Raw genomic sequence first — 22,939 nt, forward strand, 5'->3', positions numbered from 1 at the left:
ACTTTGAGGCTTTGGTGAAGCTACATAAGGACGGTCCCAAAATGCATATGCCTTCAAAGCATGTTTGAGAATGTTGTTTGCTTGGTAAAATGCATCATTATGCATTTCCCAAAGATGGGAGAGTTGGTGGCCACGCAAGCTTTATTTGGTTCATAGTGATGTTTGTGGACCCATGCGAGTTACAGCTCTTAAGGGGTTCTATTATTTTGTCACATTCATTGATGACTTCACCAAGTATACTTGGGTTTTCCTATTGCAATCCAAATTTGAAGTTTCTGCTTTCTTCATGCATTTTATTGCCTTGGCCAACAATGAGAATGGGCTGAAAATTGCTCACCTTAATACAGAGAGGGGGGGTGAATATATGTCAAAGGAGTTTGCTGTTTTTTGGGCCTCACGTGGCATTCATCATCAGTGCACGGTGCCTTATACTCCTCAACAGAAGCCTGTGGCTGAGAGAAAGAATAGATCAGTGATGGAGATGGCCAAATGTATGTTGAAAGGCAAGCCTTGCCTAACAAGTTGTGGTTGGATGCCGTTATGTGTACTAATTACATTTTGAACAGATGTCCCACAAAGGCATTGAAGACCATCACACCTTATGAGGCTTGGATAGGTTGTAAGCCCCGGATTTCTCACCTGAGGACTTTTGGATGGTTAGCATATGCCCATGTGCCTTCTCAGACACGTCTCTCGAACAAATATTGGATCAACTATGAACGGTTCAGAACACTCAATCCTCGTGGAAGGTCAAAAAATTAAGGTGTAGTTCGATGTTATGCCGTCATTGTGGGTATTCTTACTACAGGTTGAGAAGCTGGAGATCTTTATGTAATCGCCAATATTTAAGGTCTTAACAAAGTCTGCATAATATACCTCACCTATGGCAAGGGTAATGCATCCACCTCCTTCCCTACCAGACAGATCTGATTTCAGACTCTTTGGATTTTGGATGGGCAACATTTTGCAAGCCCCACGTACCAGACTTGTTCAAGACTTTCCCTTCTAATATCTCATTTTTTAAGGATAAATCTACTTCATGTATCAACAAAGACCTATCCCCAAGACAATACTCAGTCTCTTAACTTAATTGGTCTGAGGATTCTACAATTAAAGTATTAGGAGAGTTTTCTTGCTTCGACGATTCTACTTTCATTATTTCTCATCACTAGTTTCAACATCATGAAAGTATCTCGTTACGGACAACTTATCTACAGTTACTACAACACAACTCAATGATAGTGCGTCGTTCTCATCAGGAAAGATTGCTTCATCCTTGTTCTAGCAACTGCTTGAATCTGAAACAATTATATCCACTATTGCAGTTTCAGTATACCACATAGCTTATGAAATTACAGATACGTACTAAAAGATCCATTTCATGCTCTACAAACAATGGGGCAAAACTCCTTCCATGCAACCAATACATGTGCCATCTACCCGCATCCGCACCAACCAGGGGCCAATGGGAAGACCCTCGTGAGCCAGCAACCAGAAGAAATAGGAGAGCTTGCGCGGGCGCAAGATCGTCCAAAGGTGAGACAAAAAACTGAAAAACTATCTCTCGGGATGTCCTGCTCTAGCCAATGGTGTTCCCTCAAGGGGGACTGTGCTGCTGGCTCAAGCTGTAAGCGGCGCTCGATACAAGTCGTGTAGGAAAAGAAGGAGATCTCCACTACCCGGTCCGATTGTCCTATGCGGGCTGGCCAGAATAATCTCCTAATCCCACTGAATGTGGCACAACGGTCTGCCCTCCCAAATCCACAGGCGCCACACTCGTCCAAAGGTGAGAGAAAAAACTGAAAATAATCTCTCTCGGGACGTCCTGCTCTAGCCAATGGTGTTCCCTTGAGGGGGACTATGCTGCTGCCTCAAGCTGTAAGCAGCACTCAATACGAGTCGAGTAGGAAAAGAAGGAGATCTCCACCACCTGGTCCGATGGTCCTATGCGGGCTGGCCAGAACCAATCTCCTAATCCCATTGAATGTCGCACAAGGGTATGCCCTCCCAAATCTACATGCGCCACACTGCTCCCTTTGGAGTCGATAAGACTATGGTGGGATCAATGTACCAAGTTCTGTCCAAGCGACCCACTATCCTAATCATCTGCCAATCTAGATTAACCAGGTCCACCTCTGACTCATCATCCACCTTGTATCTCTGGCTGCAGCGAGCCCCACCCTATAAAACCAAGATTGGCAGGATCCAAGAGACTCACAAAAGAAGCGTATCCTGAGTGGTACCCCTGTCTGCGAGAACTATCTTGACCAACAGTAGGGGATCCAAGAATTCCGTAATCCCACCATGAATCTAAGATTGCTGCCTTGATCTCCAACATCTTAGTATCTGCCCTGCGAAGACCTGTTTGCGGGGCTCTGTCTCTTTGAGAAGCCGCCGCAAAGCCCCAAAGGATCTATCTGGTCTATTGTCCAATGTGAGTCCTCTGACCTAACATGCACCCCTCCGTGTAATTGTCTCTCAAACTCCTCTCTACATGACGACCTAGCCCGAATGAGTGCTCCCGCCAATCTCTGCCACACTCTATAGAAATTTCTCATCAATGGAGAAAACTTCCCTCTCAAAGGAGCCTCAGAGGAGATCCACCCGTAGGACTGCTGTCGCTGACCTCCTGTGCGAGGGGGGCATTATTGATCCGAAGATGCAGAGCAAACCCCTCTTGGGCAAGCTGGTAGTGAGAGGTCCCACCCCAAGAGCTGAACCCTAGAAGCTCCTCCTCTGAAAGTATAAACTACCATCTTGGGTGCTAGTTCCCGTTTCAGAATCTCTCTAGGGGTTAAGCCGTGAGATCTGAAAACAGGTGGCTTTTCTATAGCTGCAACCTATGTTTTTTCTTTTGTACTTTCATCGAGAGCTCCTTTTGGAAGCTATTTGTATGGTGTTTTTAAGCATTAATAGAATTACCTTTTTCTAGGAGGAAAAAAAAACTAAGCCACACACGGAGTCCATCAATGCAACGGACCATGCTGCTTACTGACAAAACTCAAGTAGCATCAACCCACAGATTCCTTGCGATCCTAACATCTATATCAGCAACGTAGTTATCTCCTCTCGTGTCAAAATACTCATTCTTAATTTACAGTGCAACTGAACTCCAAACTCCACCACCGACTATACTTATCAGTTTACATTTAATTAACCTCACACTAAACCTTTGTTGAGAGATCACGCTCAACATCATGTGATCATATGTGCATAGCACTAACCCAATAGAGTGCTTTAAAGGAAAGGGTTAGATGTCCTAACCCTAACCCTAAATCGGTTTGTATATATTCTACATTTTCAACTAAATCCAATGTACAGTTAGTCATTTGTGGTGTGCTCTCTAGCTGTGCCCTCTCTCCTCATCTCCACTCTTCTCCTCTCCCCTCTTCATATTTTGTCATGGTATCAGAGCTCCCTTGCCTTCCGCTGAGGCATTGTGATCCATATGAGAGAGTGTGAGTGACTGAGAGATTGAGAGTTCTCTTGAGTGTTCTCCGTGAGAGTCCAATTCTGGTGAGAGATTCTTCATCCATTCTTTGATAGAAAATTTCCGTCCATTTGAGAGAAATTTCCGTCCATTTGATTGAAAGAGATTTCCGTCCCATCTTTGAGAGATTTCTTAGTTTGTGAGAGAAACTGATCCTGAGAGAGCGTTCAGTTTGTGAGATTTTCGTCTTCCCATTTGGAGAGAAAGATTTCATTAGTGAATGAGAGATTTCTGTGTAAGGTTGGTTTGGAAGCGAGTATGGGCGTGTCTAATTGCTTTATGAGAAGCTCTCTTCCCTTCGACATTGGTCTTCTGCAATAGATGCAGTCTTAGACCTACAAGCACCTTGTCTACAAAGCTAGGCTCCAAAGGCTCTCTGACTCAGCCAGTCTACCTTCTAGACCTGTAAATCATCTCGGCGTCAACGACATTCAGCTTCATGATTTCAATTTTCGAGGGAAGACGCTTTGCCTTAGCATACACAGGTTGCAGTAATATAGCCGGAGTTCTAAACTTCTTGTATGCTAATTTCCGAGTGAAAAGATTGATGGAGGCCTCGTTGTCCTCCTCTGTAGCAATATACACATATCCAACACCCCCTCCGCAATAGCGCCTAGCTACCCTGTAGCACAGCCCATGCCCGGCTCCTCTACAACGGCTCTGCAACGAAGCTCTCCACACTGCCTTGCAAGTCGCACAATGGGCTTCTTCCATGCCCATGCACAGCCGCTCAGCCAATAACGCTCCTGCAGCCATTGGCTCCTTACCGCCCACGCTACAACTGCGCCTCTCCAACTACGTCATAGTGTCTCCGTCCAAGGCTCCTGCTGTGTCTAACTACCTTCCTCATCAACTCACGGGTAGAAGTGTCCACAACTTCACGGCCAACCGTGCCCATCTTCGCTAGCCCTATTAAACGCCTCCAACAACGAGCTGCAGCGAGACATTGCCTCTAAGCTCATGGGATCATCTGCAGTGGCAACGCTCAACTACGGCTCCACCTACATGCAGCCCCAAACAACCAATGACACCCTCCATTGACAGAGTAGCCTCTCCAAAGCTCCACCAACAAGCTTCTCCAAAACCAATGCTGCGCCAGCAAATCTACTTTGACGCTCCAATCGGCTCCGCTCCACCAACCAAGCAACAACGACCTCGGACTGCTCCAAAGCCTCACGCACGCGCAGCAACAAAACGACTCACAACAGCTGGCTCCAACTCCGTCTTTCTTTTTTGCACTCCGTCGCCGTTCCGTCTCTATCGTCCTGCTCCACAGAGCCTACCTCTGCAACCATAGCCAAGCTCCTTTGCCACGTGGCAGATAGGATTGGCCTTATCCCTTGGGTCACCATAGTGGTCACAATTTTGCCACGTGGACCTCTTATCTGCCACATTACTCTACTTGCCCACGTCACCCACCTTGGGTCAAGTTAACCCGGATACAGTAACCTTGGTCAGCAAGAGGATAGGGTTGGTTAAGCCAACCTCCGGGTCAAGTTAACCCCTGGTTAGGTCACCACACTAAGGTTTTGTCAATCTTTTGACACATGGCAACCGACTGCCACGTCATCTTTCAACCACCTCATCAATCAACAGTTGACCAGTCAAAGCTTAATCATTAATGCCAAGTCATTAGTCAAAGTCAACATCTGCCAAGTGGCACTGACACCTGCAGGCACAATTACCTCTTCACAAGCACAGTTTACATGTGATCTTGACTGCCACATCACTGAGCACATTTTCACCCTTTTTGCCCCTCCACCTAGATCAAGTCATATCTCTTGATCCACGAGGAATTTGAGGGTGCTACAAAAATGTGAAACGATCGATTTTTTGTGCTCTATGCGCTCGTCACATCACACGCACATTTCGGCGCAAGTATCACTCACTTTTGAACCTCACCAACAAATCCACTTCCTACACGCACATCAACCTCTACATCAACGCATCTGACCCAGCACATAAAAAGAACCAAAGAAAAGAAATAATTTGTTGTTCTTTCATCGATCGACGCTTGGTATAGATCTAAATCAGAGTAGACTAGATCGCCATAGAGGAGACACTTTAAATTTCTCCAAGTTGCCAATCTAAGCCATGCCCGAAATTCCCGACTGGTACCTACTCGGAGTTAGCTCCTACGCTCACATACAATTTCACATCATCACATTACTTGAAACCTGACGTTCATCAGTTCAGTGAGCAGACTTCAGAGTGTTCAAAGACATTGCCGATTGTTCCGTGGGCAGATAGAACATGATTTGATTTCACACACGCATGCCATCATTGTAAAGCCTATTTGGCTAATTCACGGCATTGTGCACTTTATTTCAGCCTTGTAAAGCCTCTTGGCTATTCCCAGCATCATTTGCCACAAGCCTTGTAATTCAAATCGGATTATATATATTGCAGTTCTACCTTCACCGACAGTTCAAATTTCACTTGCCACAGTCAATGTTTTGCAGTTGATTCAAACAATGATTTCCACAACACTTTAAGTACATTTCTTGCACCATGTCTACGACTAGTAACCTCAATCTGGAGACATCTACTAAGCTAGACAACTCCAATTACGGCACATGGAAATACCGAATGGAGACCATTCTTGTACTTCATGACAAATGGGAGTATGTAGATAAATCTAAACCTAGACCATTAGACAGTCCAGCGACGAGCAGTAGCTCTACTCCACCTGTTGTCACAACACCAGCAACAAGATCTACAACGGGATCTCCAGCTACATAAACAGTTTCCACACCTATAGCAGATCCTGCCATTGCCCGAGCACAGGTAGAATGGGATAAGAAAGATAAGTATGCATATCATATAATCAAGCAAAATATGCAAGATGTCATGCTAGGACAGCTCAACACCATAAAGACATCCAAAGAAGCATGGGATATATTCGCTACTCTCTACAAGTCCAAGAACACTTCCAGTATTCTCACACTGAGAAACCAAATCAACCAAAGTTTCCGCAACAGCAGCAAAACCAGTCATGCTTGCATACTCATGATCAAAGACTATAACAATCAACTCACAGCAGCAGCAGAGACTATGAATTCCACAGAAATGGTTCAAGTCATCATGAATGAACTAGGAGAGAGGTATGAGAATCTAGTCCACATTATTGTCATCCAACAGCAAATTCCGACACTGGAAGAACTTCAATCAGTCTTACTTGGTGAAGAACTCAAGACTCAAGTCATTCATGCACGCAAAGGTCATTCTAATGATCAGGCATTCACAGCTTCAGACAGAAGCAGAGGCTGAGGTAGATCATTCCAGAGAAGTGGTCATCATCAGCAACAAAGTCATCAGCAAAGTCAGAATCAGCATCAGCATCATCCTCAGCAACATCAAAATCAGCAAAGAGAAAATCATTCCAACCGAGGAAGATTCCAAGGACGAGGGAATGCATCCACCAACGTGTCAAACATTCAGTGCAACTATTGTCATAAGTTTGGACACTATGAAAGAGATTGCCGCAAGAAGCAATACGACTAAGGCGGTCAATCCAGTAGCAATCGAGGAATTTTCCGCGGAAGAGGAAATCATCGTGGTTGACATTCTAGTCACAGTCATTTTGTAAATGAACATGAGAATATGCTTCTTGCAAACGAGAAAATGCAGAAGACTGATACACTGTACCTAGACACTGATTGCAATCCAAAAGAGGATTTCAGCTATCAAGTCGACCAAGCAGAACAAGATCCTTGGTACATTGATAGCGGTGCATCATCTCATATGACAAATCATCAAGAATGGTTCATAGAGATGAAACCATTAGAAGGTCAAAAGAATGTCATCTACACAACAGATGATACACCAAATCCAGTTCAAGGGACAAGCATTATCCCTATGAACAATTTCATCGGTACGAAAGGATTGGTGAAAGATGTACTCTATGTTCCGAAGCTCAGCAAGAACCTCTTGTCAGTAGGTCAAATGACAGAACACAACTACCGAGTCATCTTCGACGAAGATGAATGCACTATCAGAGACAAATCCAAAAAATTTCAGCTCGTAGGAAAAGGAGTCAAGAAAGGACGCTTGTACAGAATGCTAGCTATAGTACCACATTTAGTCGTGGATAGTCATCTGGCAATTCTGCCTTTGTTCTGCCCTCCAGAAGATGCCTTCCCTGCCAGGTTAGTCCATGAATATGCTGCCCACATGGCAGCCTGCTTGCTGCCATGTGCAGCCCCTCATCCAACTCAGGACTCAACACATATGCTTCTCACTCAACCTAGTTTAAGTGAGGAAAATATCTCAAGGTCTCTTTGGCTAGGTCCGCAACAAATGAATATCTCCAAATAACCTGAACCATGAACTCTCGCTGAGCTATCAAGCAGGTACTCTTCTGGTTTCAGTACACCTTGTCCATCACCTTCCAGCAATCTGTCTTCGAGATTTGAAGAAGCACCCTCACTTTCCCTTCTGCCTTCGAAGAAGGCCAATTCCTTCCAATCTTGCATTTTTTGAGACAAATGAAGAGCAGAGTCTCTCCACAGCATGCTATAAAGATTTAAATTGAGAACATCAAGTACATACCAGAGTGTCGTACTGCCTCTATGCTTGCTCTAAAAGCAAACCGTGCACCTCATACCAATAGCTTGTGTAATCCTGTACTATCCCCTTTTGAAGTACAACATCCATCTGAACATGAGACCCCAAGGCACTCCATGGAATCCACCCTCATGTCAGTATCAACAGCCACGTACCTGGAAGATACCAAGCACTCCTTGCTGTCTGTCACCTTCACAAAGGTCTCTGACTCCTGTTCAACCCACATCTCAATGTCAGCCATCCTCACTGCGGTTTCAAGGTCAACATATCTGATCTCAGTAACACACGGAGATGTTACAAGGAACAACTCTTCAATTACCACATTCGCTTTGGCCTTTGTATCACCCTCTGAATCTCAGTCAGACTCCTTCGTTTTGTTTTCCTAATTTGCCTTCTTCTTTCTACAGTCCTTCGCAAAATGTCCTGGCGTGTCACAATAGAAGCACTTCTTCTTCTGCTTCCTCTTGAAAGTGTCCTCGGCATTAGAGTCGTCTTTCTTAGACTTGCCATAGGCTTGCCCTTTCCTTTGCCCGCGTAGTCCTTCGCCACCAATGCAATGTCATCTTTGTTGTTGTTGTAGAGCTTCTCCCTAGCTTCTTCCTGTAGCAGTAATGGACCCAACTCCTCTAAAGTCAGAGGTTTGGTCCTCTGTCCTGCTGTCACAGTCGTTAAGAAGCTGTTGAAACTCCGAGGTAGCCTCCACAGTACCATCAAGGCCAAATGGCACAAGTCCACCTTCTGACCAACTAATGCCAGTTGATCCCTCACTACCTTGACCTTCGTCGAGTGGCTATGTACTGAATCTCCCTCATCCATATCAAGATTGTAGAGCTGATGCTGAAGACGCAAGATCCAGGATGTGGTGTCTGTCTCATACAGATCCTTCATAGTGACCCACGCCTCTACTGATGTCTCGGCCATCTGGATGTGAGCAAGCACGGAGTCTGCCGTAGTCCCTATGATCAATGCTAGGACATGGGCATCTTTGTCTTCCCAAGCTTCGAGCTCCTCTTTGTCTATTGCCATGAGTATCTTCCCCTGTCTGTCCACCGTGTTCTTCGGCTTCACCTCCACTCCCATTGTCAATTTCCACGGCTTCCGAGCCACTAGAATGACTTCAGATTTTCACCTTCCAGATGGGGTAGTTTGTCCCGTCCAGTTTCCCAGACTCTCCAAAGTTAGGGATAGTGAAAGAAAGAAAATTGGGGGAGGAGGAAGGGAGAGTAGGGGCTGAAGAGGCTGTAGAGGTCAACATCTCTGCTGCTTAACCACACAACAAAGTCAACCAAACTCAATATTCACCTGACATAACTCTGTTCGCATCTGACTGGACCTGAGTCACCCTCCTTTTCGCAAGGACACTGTCCTCCAATCGTGGAAGTCGATTCCCAAGAGCTTCTAAATCAGGGTCGTTCTTCAGCAAGGTCCCTACCTTCAGGCTCCCACACCTGTGAACCTCCTACTTGGCTCTAATACCATGTTAGAAATGACCCAACAAAGGGTACACACAGCGGAAGACTGATAGAATTGCCCAGGATGTCAAGCACTTCTAGATCTCTGAGCCCACGTGCTCCACCTCGAGCGTATGTAGACTCTCTATCCAGAGTATTCTTCTCCACCTTACTGCCTGTGAATCAGCCTGCGTGGGCAGCACCTTGCTGAGCTAGGTCTGCAGCCTTCCAACTCCCTTGGTCCTCCGGGATAGGCTCCGAGTGTGCTGGTGTCTGCTGCTCCTACTGCTCCTGCTTTTGCTACTACAGAATATAATGAATGAGGGCTTGGAGGCTCTCCTTATATAGGGCACAAGGCCCTTGAACCAACTGACCTGGTAGGGATCAGATCTGGTCGACCAAACTGCCCCTACCCACCCGACCTTGTGGTCTGTAAACCCACCAGTGGATAGCCCATTGGCTGTCCCTTTCTGGCCTGCCTTGCCACATGGCAACCCACCACTGGCATAGGCCTTTTTGCTGCCCTGTCGCGGCCTATTATGCAGGCTCCTGCCTGCCCAACGGAGGCGCCTCTGTCCTGGTCCCTTCCAGGCCCTAGAATAACCTCGACCAGGTCCGTTCATGCTGATGCAGACAGCCGTACCACTGCTGACATCACCCGTACCTGTTGCTGACATCAGCGCCATCTCTTCGCAGCCCATAGCTTCTGGAAACCCTTCGCAATCTGGCCTGCTCCAGTCGTGGACAGTCATCTGGTAATTCCGCCTTTGTTCTGCCCTCCAAAAGGTGCCTTCTCTACCAGGTAAGTCCATGAATATTCTGCCCACATGGCAGCCTGTTTGCTGCCCATGTGGCAGCCCCTCTCTATCTTTTCCTTGCTGTGAGGTGTTGCCCATGTGGCAACCCCCTCTCCAAACTTTTCCCTCTGGGCATGTCTTGCCCTAGGTCTCCCTCCCCCATGCTCTCCTCATATGGGGGCTTACAGATGGGGAGGTGACCTTTCCAACAATTCCCAAGTAAGACCACAAAACTATCGCACTTGGCATGCCCCATGGATTGCCTTTTTGCAAGCATCTTCATACATTCATGCTAGTACATTGAATAAATAGCAACATGCTACGGACGCAATGCTTGTAATAAGCCTATTCAAAAGAATGTCAATATTTATAAAGAAAATGATGACAAAGATACTGCACATGGATGGATAAGTGAGAGTGTAAGTGAAATCTTGCTTGAGACCCTACAGGATATATGGGACTAGAAACCAATACCAAGAGCAGAGAGAGCAAGAGGAAGAGGGAGAGGGAGAGGGAGAGGGAGAGAGAGAGAGAGTCAGAGTCAACGTGAGATAATGCGAATGTGAATGAAGGTAAGTGTGAGAGAGTGAAAGAAAGAAAGTTTATTAAAGTCTTCGGAAGACCAATGGGTCTATGAGACTGATAGAAAGCGTAAGTGGAAGTGCATGTGCATGCGTCCAAGTCGGTGAGGGGGTGTGAGTGAGAAAGAGAGAGTCAGATGAAGAAAATAATGACAAAAAACATAAGCATAGATGGATGAGTGAGAGTGTGAGTATGAGAGAGAGAGAGAGAGAGAGAGAGAGAGAGAGAGAGCCTTACAGTATGTTGCTCTTCATTGTCACTATATCCATCAATTTCACTTTCACTCTCACCCATCTCTCCTTTGGCTTTTGGAAGTGTTGACTGTACACTTGGTGGGCCACATATTAAGCAAAGAAAATACTTCTTTGCTCGTGTACTACATGTAGCAAAAAGAAGAGCACAAAAAATAGATGTAAGTCCACCAAAGTGCTTGGGAGAAAGATATTTTCTAATCTTTAGGAACAGCAAACAAAGAAAATGACATAAGTGTATACTGCAGTATTTAGAACAAAACTAGGCATCTCCAATTGACTTAAAACATACAAACGTGATGAACATATTTTCAAATCGATAGGGACGAGTAAACAAACTAAATGGCATAAAAATATTGAATCTAAATCAACCTAAAGGCTAAAACAAATATAGGCCTTTCAAGGCTGGCCCTGGTTCAGAAGCACCTAGTTTTGGTTTGGACTCAGACCATGGCATAAATGTATCCTGCAGTATTGTGAACCAAAATCGGCATCTCTAATCAACCTAAAGGATAAAACATATAGGCCTTTTAAGGATCGCCCTCGTTCAGAAGCACCAAGTTTTGGTTTGAACTCAAACCATGGCTAATCTAAAAGTTACCAAATGATTACAAATAATAAATTTAGGAGTTTATGTTAGGTTTAATTTTAAGAAAATTTGCACGTCCCAAAAACGTACAGATATCCAGATGCATTTTTTTTTCACTGCATACTTCTCTTGTGCCATTGTTCTCCTCTAGTCTGCTTGTCCTCAGCTCCTCCTGCTTGCAGCCGAACCTAATTGGCCTATCTGCAGCCCACTTGCCTCAGCAAGCCTCGAAGTGACCTACATTCCATGCCAAAAAATGGACTATCATAAGCCTTACAAAGATTTTAGTGCCGTGTATGTGTTTGTCTGTGTGCACACATGCATGTGTGCGTGTGCGCACACACACATTAGGCATCAAATCTCATTGTTTACAAATATAATTGACACTTCCTTGGTCATCTAGGATTTCAAAAATGCACCACACTATAGCACATAGCCTCCCCATATGCTTAGTAATTTTGTTGGCTCGGTCGAACTTTTTACTCTAAAAAGAACTAGTCAACCACTTTGTGAAAGTGCCGCACCTACTGCAATGTTACTACAATTTATCTCGATCATGAGTGGTTTATGAAGCCCGCTACTTTCAATAAAGGATCCATAACTATAATAACTAAGTCTTTCAAAACTTTTTCTTCACACTTCTTTCAAAATGAAGATCCTTCCCTTTCCCTTTAGCTACTTCGTCACTGAAATAGCCAACTTAGAAAACCCCTTAATAAATCTAAAATAATTACAATGCTGATTCATCTAGAAATATTTGTAATTCCTCTAAACTAGTGGAATTTTGACTCTCAATGATCTAATAAGACCTTCATATTCTATATTGGGAAATTTATTTGTTTCAAGAACTTTACTTCTTTTGCAAAGAATTCACACTGGAGGCCTTAGCAAAAGAGAATAATTCCTAACGAATTGAAAAACTTACCTCTAGTTTTTAGTTTTTTCATTAAAGAGTTAGAAGTTGCATGCATCATGGTACTAGTTCTGCATCTCTAGGAGCATGGCTTCTTGTACAATCGAAATAGATGAGACCATGCCCTTCCTACTAAGACTATCTAGCCCAATTGTCCACTCCAGGAATATTCACGATCATGCCCACAAATTGTTGGAAGGCCTAGCTCCACCGGACCTGTCTGTCGAACCACTGGGCTATTGCATAGTCTGAAGCCATTGCAATGCCTAGTGATCTGTAGGAACTGTGAACTTTGCCCAAAAAAAAGGTGCTTCCAAGTCTTCAAAACATTAATGAATGCCAACAGCACCTTGTTGTCTACTGAGTACCTGATCTCGACTCGGATTAGCTTGCATCACTGAATTCCATGGGTTCCCAAGACTGCCTAAATGGCATAGTCACTGGCATCGGTCCTCACATTGAACGACAGGTCCCAATGTACCAATGCTAGGTAAGGTGTTGTGGTGATTGCTTGCTTCAATAGATCGAAGGCTTTCAGGGCTTGTGGAGTAAAGCAAACAACCTACTTCATCGTCTTCACTCCACAATCTTCATTATGTCTTTGATGTGTTTCCTGACAAATGTCCATTAACATATGAACCTCCTATGAATAGGTGGGGTACCTCCCAATTCACGATGTCCTTCACCTTGACCGGGTCCAAGCGCACACCTATGGATTGATGATGTACTCTTAAACAGTGCATTTCTTCCAAAAAGAGACTACTCTTCATGGCCTTGATGTACAACTGGTTGTTCTGAAACACTCATACACACAACTAAGAAGGAGACGAGAAAGCACAACTGGTTGTTCTGAAACTCACCCACACACAACTGAGAAGGAGACAAGAAAGCACAAGAGACTGCAAGGGATCTCAAGACAAAACCCCAGAACGGTGGGAAAAACCTCTGCTATAGATAGGCACCAATGCTCCAAACTAAGATACAAACAAGTGTGAGAGGGGGCCCCCTCGAGCGTATGTAGACTCTCCGTCCTTTGACCTCAGCTTCTAGCTGCCCTAGGAGACAGCCAAGGTAACAGCCCTTAGTAGAGCTCAGTCTGCAGCTTCTCTTGTACTCCTCTGCCTCCTGGAAGTAGGCCTGAGGGAGTGTGTATAGCTGCTCCTACTGCTCCCCAACTTGCTGGACTGCTGGATGAGTGAATTCCCTGCAATGGGCTGCTTTTATAGGGCCCAAGTCCCCTTGAATTGGACCAACCAGCCTCCTGGATCTGGCTGACTCAGCCTCCTTGAAAAACACCCCCACCAGCCCTATATCTTGGGCTGTGGGCAGCTCCTCTTTGAGTCTCTCCATTTAAGTGGGCGACCCAGCCTCCTTGCTTTGTGTGCCAGCTGACTGGCTGGCCCCCTCCACTCCCCCCCATGTATGAGGCTGTGGGCTTGGGCCATATGGCTAGCCAGCCAGCTCCTTGGCCCTAATAGATAAGGGCAGGGTGCTGCCCTTTTACAACCCCTCCCTTTGCTGCTGCCAGGCCCTCCTGCAGGCCGTTGACCTGCCCTTTCCAACCACCTCTGGCCCAGGATATTCTTCTTACATGCTGCTCCACATCTGCCCTTTTGCAGGCCCGTTCCATCCCTTGGATGCCCAGCCTTCTGCACTGTCTCTAGCGCCATCTACTGCAGCTTCATCTCCTGTGAGGTGGGCAGTGCCCATGTGGCAGCCCCCTCTCTCTCTCTTCTCTAGGCATATTCTGCCCTAGATCTCCCTCCCCCACGCTCTCCTCATTTGAGGGCTTACAGATGGGGAGGTGACCTTTCCAGCAGTTGTGCCATTAGAGATTCGGACATGTCAACTATGGCACTCTGACAGAAATGCAGAAGTCAAACATGGTGGATGGACTTCAATCGATTGCAGGCACTGAGAGTGTCTGCAAAGCTTGCTTGGAACACCGGAGAGATTCCCACAGGAGGCAACATCAAGGCCAAGGGACTACTAGAGTTCGCAAGTTCGCGTTACTCTCTGCTATTCATTAATGATTTCAAGAAATCTCAAGCATTCGAGAAATTCAAAGAATGGAAGGCCAAGGTAGAAAAGGAGACAGGGAAGGATATCAAAGCTTTTCACACTGATCCGGGGGGGGGTGGGGGGGCCACCTCCTCTAAGTTTAATACTTTCTACAAGAAACATGGAATCAAGCGCTAGCTTACCACTGTTAGAATTATTATTATATTCTAGGTAGTGGCCAATGTAATGTAATAAGTGGGTTAGGGGCCCTTTTCCCTCTTAGAGGTTTTCCCCCCTAACCACGGACTAATCTCTAACTACGGTTAGTGATTAGATAGGGTTTTTTCACTTGGACAAAACCCTTCACATTTGGTATCAGAGCACTTTCTTCCCACACCTGCTCCTTGCTCCCTGCTCTCCTCTTCCAGCTCCCGCATTACAGCTCCATTGCCAAGCTTCCGTACAGCTTCATCGCGACCTACAGCCTCCAGTCCGTACGACTGTATGAATTCCGTACCAGCTGCCGTTTTTAAAGATTCTATTTGCAGATTTTTTGGCATTCAGCAGAGCATTTTAGTGAATTTTGAGCCTTGGATAGGCTATGATAGCATTTGTCATTGTCGGCAGATTTTCTTTGCAAATTTTACTTGTGCATTTGACATCCCAGAAAGGGATTTTATTTGGTCAGTTTGCTGTGTTTTTTAAGTTTATCTAGCAAAAATGGCTCAGAACAACCCCAATGAGGTGTTCGGAGTTCTCACACAGGAGGATAAGTTGGATGGCACCAACTACTCCTTGTGGAGTTTCATGGTTCGCAATATCTTGATTGGCAAACATCTTTGGGATTATGTCAATGGAGATGAAACAAGACCAAATACAGTGGCTACACCTGTCACTCCTACAGCTGGAGGTAGGGGTAGAGGTGCAAATGCAACACAAGTAGTTGGAGCAGCCGCTCCAGCAGCTCCCACAGCAAAGCAGAAAAGATGGGACTCTAGAGATGCACAAGCTCTTTCACTGATTTCTCTCTGTCAAGAGGTTTATTATACCTCGCATTCGGTCATGCAAGACATCAATGGCAACTTGGGAGATACTAGAGAGTATGTTTGCAGCAAGAAATGATGCCAAAGTTTTCTTTCTGAAGCGAGAGCTTTCCCATACGCATATGGATGAGGGAGATTCCATGAATTCTCACCTCACAAAGCTTCAGGACTTGAGGGAACAATTGCTGAATATTGATGAAGTCATTCCGGATTCAGAGATGATAACCACCACTCTGAAGTCTCTTCCTGAGTCCTATCTTGGTTTCCACACCTCGTTGAATTTGCAATTTTGCATTGAGGGGGGGCAGCAATCCTCTCTCTTTTCACGAGTTGGTAGGACTTCTGTTCAAGAGGAGCAGACTCGAAGAGATATTTCAACCCGGGCTGGCGAGCATGCCATGCTTTCCAAGTTCAAGCCCAAGGGTAAAGGGCAGGAAAAGCCACATGCCAATCAGCCCACACATCAGCATAAAGCTGATTCAGGACAGCCCTCTTATAAGGGTAAGGGTGATGCAGATAAGCAAAAAAAGAAGGGCATTTGTCAAGAAGCCAGGTCATTATATTGGAGAATGCAAGAAGTGCATAGCTAAAGAGAATAAAAGGGTTTCAGGTATGGCTATATCAGATGCATCAGCTCCACATTCTCATGATGGGGGAGATGTTGCAGCCAATTTTGTGGAAGAGCACTATGCCTTTCTGTCTTGCACTTCAAATTTTTCAGTGGGTGGTTCAGATGCTACAGCCACTAATGATGATGACCCTTACGCTTTTTTGACTTGCAGCTATGATCCTTCAAAGGATGCATGCTCTCTCAGTGTCAATGAGACACTTTATACTTGGTATTTTGACAGTGGTGCTTCAAAGCACATCACTTCCAAGAAGAGTCTTTTTGTATCTCTGCATCCTCCACCTACCAAAAAGAAGGTGACTTGTGCAAATATTGTGTGGAGTGGGAGACATTATTCTCACATCCACTGATGGCACAGATTTCAGAATTTTAGATGTACTCTATGTGCTAGGCATAAAGAAGAATTTGCTTTCAGTGTCCTTTCTCAATAGAGGAGGATTTCAGGTTGTTTGTTATGATGATAAGTGCGCAATCAGAGACAAAGAGAATGACTATGCTTTGATGTTGTCTAGCACTTTATATCGGGGTCTTTTTCAGCTTGATCTATATGAAAAAAGATTTATCATAAGCACTCCCACTGCTGCGATGCAGAATGCGGAGTTATGGCATGCCAAGTATGGGCACATGAGCTATGGTAGCTTAATGACACTTCAAAGGCATGATATGGTTGATGCATTGCCTCCTTTGGAGTCACCTCCTTGTCATGCATGTGAAGGTTGCATCCTTAATAAGATGCATAGACTTCCTTTCAAGAAGGATGGTGCAGTGAAAGCTACATAAAAATTACAGCTTATTCACAGTGATGTCTGCGGTCCCATGAGGACACCTGCTTTTGGGGGTTATCTTTATTTTGTTACATTCATAGATGACTTCACCAACTACACTTGGGTCTATGGTCTCAAGGCAAAATCATAAGTATTTATGCATTTCAAACACTTTGTGGCTATGGTTAAGAATGAGACAGGACTCAAGGTGCAGACACTTCGCACAGATCGAAGGGGAGAGTATATGTCTCATGAATTTGAGGCATTTTTTAAGGAGAAAGGTATCATGCATCAGCTTACAGTGAGGCTTAACCTAACAGAATGGCAAAGCTGAGCGGAAGAATCGCACTGCCATGGAGATGGATAGATGCATGCTTACAAGTAAGAAGTTGCCTCACAGGTTTTGGCTTGAAGGCCTCATGTGTGCCAACTATATTTTGAATCGGGCTCCCACAAAGGCTTTGAAGAAATCACTCCCTATGAGGCATGGCATGGGAGAAAGCCTTCAGTGGACCATTTCAGAGTTTTTGGTTGTATTGCATATGCCCACGTGCCTGTGGAGTTTTGACACAAGTTGTCAGATAAGGCACTTAAATACATTTTTGTGGGGTATAGTTCACAGAGCCTTGCAAGACTCTCGGGTCATAGAAGGCCCAGAGAGTAGTTCTGGACTTCAGCAATCTCAGCGTAATATGAAGACTCCCTCTGCAAACTTTGCCATGGTGGCTCAAATCAATGAACCACCATGGTGTAATATGAAGACTCCCTCCGCAAACTTCGCCATGGTGGCTCAGATCAATAAGCCCAGATCCTTTGAGAAAGTAAAGGATGTACCATAGTGGCAAGCTGCTATGAAGGCAAAGATGGATGCTCTTCTTAGGACTTGGTGGATAGACCTTTCAAGCGGAAGATTATCGATACCAAGTGAGTGTACAAACTTAAGTTCAAGTCTGATGGGAGCTTGGAAGACTATGGCCTCCTCAAGCATTTCCATCGCGAGAACTCCGTTCCTGGTGCGGGAAATCAGCATTTCAGAGTTTTTTCCCGGAAGACCGTGAAGTGGTGCAAAATTCGAGCCATTTTCCTGCATTTTTTGCTACAGCCGCCTCACATGTGTGAATCCGAACAACCGTACAGACTATACAGACCAGCTGCGACTGCATTTAATGCATTATTGACACTCTGTGGCCTGTACGGACATCTGTACGGTGCATTTAATGCGCTTGCAGAGTAGTACATGCTTGTACGGTGGCTGTACGAAGCATTCAATGCAGTACGGGGGTGTACGGAGTTGCTGACGCCAGAATTTGATGCTGTACGGATCTGTACAGACTTCATTCCAGCCTGCTCGAAGCTCTCTCGGGCGATTCGGAGCTGTTTCTTGCTGTCTCATGAAGCATGCTCGTGTTTGAAGACTTTTGGAGCTTGTTGAAGCGATCCGGAAGCCTCTCCTTGAGGCCATTCCTTCTCATTTGGCTTCCCTTTGCCTCGGGCTGCGAGTTTCCCTCTATTGGATCACTCTTCTCTCATTTCCAAGTGCTCTCCTCCTCATGGGAGCACTCTCTCTTGCTGTAACTCTCATTTCCAGCCCTCTCTTGGCATCTCTAATTGCCATTTGCTGTCATATTCACCTCTCCTTCAAGGGTTAATCCCTCTGCTCGCATTTGGAGCCTTTTCCCCACTGTACATCATCATTGTGTAAGCCTTTGTTGCATTGGTTCTTTCAAATTTTTGCTTCATTTGCATTTTGGAAAGGCCCCATGTTGCCTTGGAAAGCCTCGTGTTGCTTTTTGGGGAATTTTTGCACCAGGTACACCTTGGGACAGCAGTGTCTCTTGCGATGATAAGCTTTGAAGCTTGAGCAGAATTTTGCCACTTAATTTTGTGAGGTTGCCTTCCTCTCATTTGCCTTGAATTTCAGGACCATGATTAGCAGCAAGGATGATTTATTTGGAATGCTTAGGGCTGAGGACAAGCTTGATAGCACAAATTGCCCCATGTAGGCATGCATGATGGGGCATGTATTGGTTGCCAAGAATTTGTGGCACATTGTTTCAGGCTCTGAGGCCAAGCCTACATGTAATGCAGCTTCTGGTGCTCCAGATCCTGCCTCTGGTACTACAAGTACTCCTTCAGGCTCTTCACGTGATGGGTCTCATGCTACTTCTAGAGCCGCTGCATCTTCCACTACAAGTATTTCGCCTCTTTCATAGGAGCAGATTCCGTGGGATGGTTGTGATGCCAAAGCACATGCCTTGATTGCTCTTTCAATTAAAAGAGTCATTATCCCTCATATCCGGTCTTGCAAGACAGCAAAGCAAGCGTGGGATTAGCTTGCATCCTTATATCAGGTGCGGAATGAGGCGAGGGTTGCCTATCTCCACTAGCAATTGAAGGACTAAAAGCTTGAAGAGGGTGGTAACATGGGATGCCTATCTTAACTGTGTGAAGGATTTGAAAGAGCAATTGGCAAATATTGATGAGGTGGTGCCTGATTCTCGGCTTGTTTCTAATACCCTTGATGGGTTGCCTGACTCTCATCGGGGCTTTGCTGTTAGAAACATGGTGAAGGGGGGGGGGAGAGAGAGAGAGAGAGAGAGAGAGAGAGAGAGAGAGAGAGAGAAGGTTAGGGTGTGAGGAAATGATGCTCAAATGAAGACATGACAAACGCTCTCATTCATTCATCAAGTGTATCAAGACAAGTGAAGTACAAGCCTTATATAGGCTACTCACTCACACACTAGCACCTAGTGCATATGGGATAAGTCCCATGATGACACGTGGCACTCACACAAGACTCACTCACATAGACTAGTACTAGATCACCAAGTACTTCACACTAACACATCACATCACCACACTCTTTGACTATGGTATCTCCAACACCCCCCTTCAGAGCAAAGAGGTGTGAGACCCAACACGCAAGAGTAGACCCATTCCCCCTCCACCACAATATTGCAAAGAGCAAGTCCAACTATCCAATCGCAATGTCTGAGCATCTCATGAATGAAACCAGCCAAACATCGCTGGTCTAGGTAGGAGAGGAAACGGACCAAAACCCCATAACTATCTCTGAGGAGGCAGTAGAAATGCCCTCGGATCTCATAGTAAACAGGACACTTGAAGATGAAATGCTTCTCTATCTCAACCTCCTGCATGTCACACAGTGTGCATATGCACCTCTCCCTGAGTAACCACTCTACTCTGCCGCTCTCGATACGAAGTCTGTGTGAAGAGACCCGGAACTACCCAAGGGAGATCCTCAGCGAGTGGGGTAGGTGAATCTGCGTGTATCCTGGTGGATCAATGAAACCCTCCACCATGATATGTAAGAAGTGATCTCTGTAGAAGCCCAACTTCACTGGAAGATCACTCGGGCCCAACTAAGTCCGGAATGTGTGTAGCTATAGTAGTCCTACAAACCATCTCTCTGTGCGTGCATACCAACACCTCTGGTCTCCCCCTGTTGCAAGTGCCATAGAAGAGGACAGTGCTAGCCATGGTATCCTGCTACGCCCGGATGTGTAATCCCCATACTCCCTGACTCGGTACAGATACATAATGACCTGAAATGCAGCATCTAGCTGTAGTAATGGGGATGCCCAAACTCCGCCCGAATGATCTGGTAAGGAACGGATGGCTTACCACGAATCATCCGTGATAACATGAGAGCCACCCTGGCCCACTCTGTATCCGACAAGTCTGGCCCCCAGCATGGACTCCCATACATCCCTGCTGGGCGGACCAAGGAGTCGAAAAGCAACCCTTTGGTCCGTGGATCCTAAAAGTGAGAGCGGAAGCACTGTCTCTCTAGTCTAGCCAATGAAGCATATCCTCTGCTCATGCGCGCCTGCATCGCGGGTCCCATGGTGAAGATGGGTCCGAAAAAGACAACCCCCAGATAAGTATATGATGAAACTACCTCAACACGAGACCCATCAAATGCGAAATGCTCATCGTGCATGACGGCTCGAGATGTATTGAAGATCATAACCTTGGTTTTACCCAAGTTGACCTTCAAATCATGAGACTCACAAAAGGACTATAGTGCATCAAGGTGTCTCTAGAGCCCCTCTGCTGAGGAAGACAAGAGAGCCACGTCATCTGCGTAAAGTAATATCCGGATCAGCATGCCCGCGAGAGAGCAACCTACCCCACCCTGTGTCTGCATCACTGTCTTGAGCTCGTCGATGTAGAGGCCAAACAAGGTAGGTGATAATGGGCACCCTTGTTTGACCCCGATAGTACTCATGATCTCATCTGTCCATCCAGATCATGTCCGAACTCTGCCTGAAACTTGCTCATAAAGTGCCATGACAGCCCAAATGATCTCCTAGTCGTAACCCAAATCCTGTAGGCGTCGTATGAGACGAGCTCTTGGAACGGTGTCAAATGCCTTGCGGAAATCCACAAAGCAAGAGTAAACCCTCTGATTTCGTGCCCTTGCCTCCTCGATGATACATCTGAGTGCGAGAATGTGGTCCATGGTCCCATGATCCCACCTGAAACCGGCCTTTCCTGCTGCTCTGAGTCCTCGACACTCCGCAAATCTGCTGACCTCAGAATCAAGTACTGATGCATAAATCTTGGATATGACATGTCCAATCATAATGGTCATGTAGTTCTCCGGGTTCATGGGATCCGTTGCCTTGTGGATGGGTGAGATAGTGTTGATGGTCCAGGTGCGTGGAAACCCCAAGCAAACAGCTTCATTAAATAGCTTGGCTAAGATCCGAGCTAGGAGGTTAATCCCATATGCAATGAACTCAGTGCACAGTCCCTCATGATCCTTCGCTCGGCCATCATGAAGTTTCATTACAACATCCTTTAACCCCCCTAGTGAAGAGGGTGCAGGATGTGAGACGTGGCATATGTGATAGGTTAGGAACTGGTTGATTTGGGATATCATAGAACGTGCATGCATAATCAGACCACACCTGAGTGTCAATGAGTGGTAGGGGGCCGTCCCTCTAGAAATCTCCGCCAGAAGTCCTTATAGTTGTTACTAAACAGAATGTTCAGTAGCTTCTCCTTGTTCCGGCACAGTCAAGTTTCTTCTTGCGTACCAGACGACGGTACTCGCGTAGCATCTTTGGTTCGCTCGAAAGGCTGTTTTTTGTTTTGAATCTGAGCTGACGGCCTAAAGCCTTACACTCATCATCGTACCAGCTATTACAGGGTATGGTCCCATGTGGTGGTGGGCGGGTGGAGCGGGTGGTGTGGGGGAAGGTGTGAAGAGTAGCCTCGTGTAGTGAGCGAGTGACTAGGGCAGCACGGTCCTCTAATAGGGGTATAAAGTCAATGTATGCGAGAAGTATGTATAGACGGCAAGAGTAAGTAGATGAGTGATCGCGATCAAAGCGTATATCATGGTAGGTGAAGTAAGAACTCAACGGAGTAGAAAGTGATGTGTGGCGGGGGGTAGAAATGCTAAAGAAAAGATAGGTATGATCAGCCCCTGGAGGGAGAGGTGCTACGGTAAAGTCAGTGATGCGAGATGTGAAGGCGGGGGATCCCATGATGTAGTCCACAACACTGAAGCCTCCCCCATGTGGAAAGCAAGTGAAGCCACCTGATGCGGGCCATCTATCAAGACCATTATAGATAATGAGATCATGCATCCTGCCGAGGTCTAATAGGGCCTCTGCCCATACGATGTGAGCGGTCCTCGTCTATCAACCGAAACTCGTAGCATACCTGCCTCCTCAAGGTCAATGTCTAGCAGTAGAGTGGAATCATCCCTGAAGTCGAGGAGTGGTGCCTGACGAGCGCCTGTTCTCGCGTTGAAATCCCCAACTAGGAGGACTTCCTCGCAGCTAGAGAAGTCAACAATGGACTGATAAAGAGCAACAAATGGGGATGTC

At 45.9% G+C, this 22,939-nt stretch overlaps 1 protein-coding gene across 2 annotated transcripts in view; it reads right to left on the reverse strand.

Moving 5' to 3' along the window:
* The window catches only part of RID2 (S-adenosyl-L-methionine-dependent methyltransferases superfamily protein), a 40,599-nt gene that overhangs the window by 4,291 nt on the left and 13,369 nt on the right, over positions 1-22,939 (reverse strand). For both annotated transcript variants that reach the window (XM_087373440.1, XM_087373439.1), the window contains one exon: positions 11,124-11,262. In XM_087373440.1, the coding sequence (XP_087229566.1) occupies positions 11,124-11,262 (139 nt within the window). The remainder of the gene's footprint in view (positions 1-11,123; positions 11,263-22,939) is intronic.

The sequence above is a fragment of the Dipteris shenzhenensis genome, chromosome 4 (genome assembly GCF_047967505.1).
Source record: "Dipteris shenzhenensis isolate YYH24624 ecotype China chromosome 4, Dip_SZ_1.0, whole genome shotgun sequence".
NCBI classification, from domain to species: Eukaryota; Viridiplantae; Streptophyta; class Polypodiopsida; order Gleicheniales; family Dipteridaceae; genus Dipteris; species Dipteris shenzhenensis.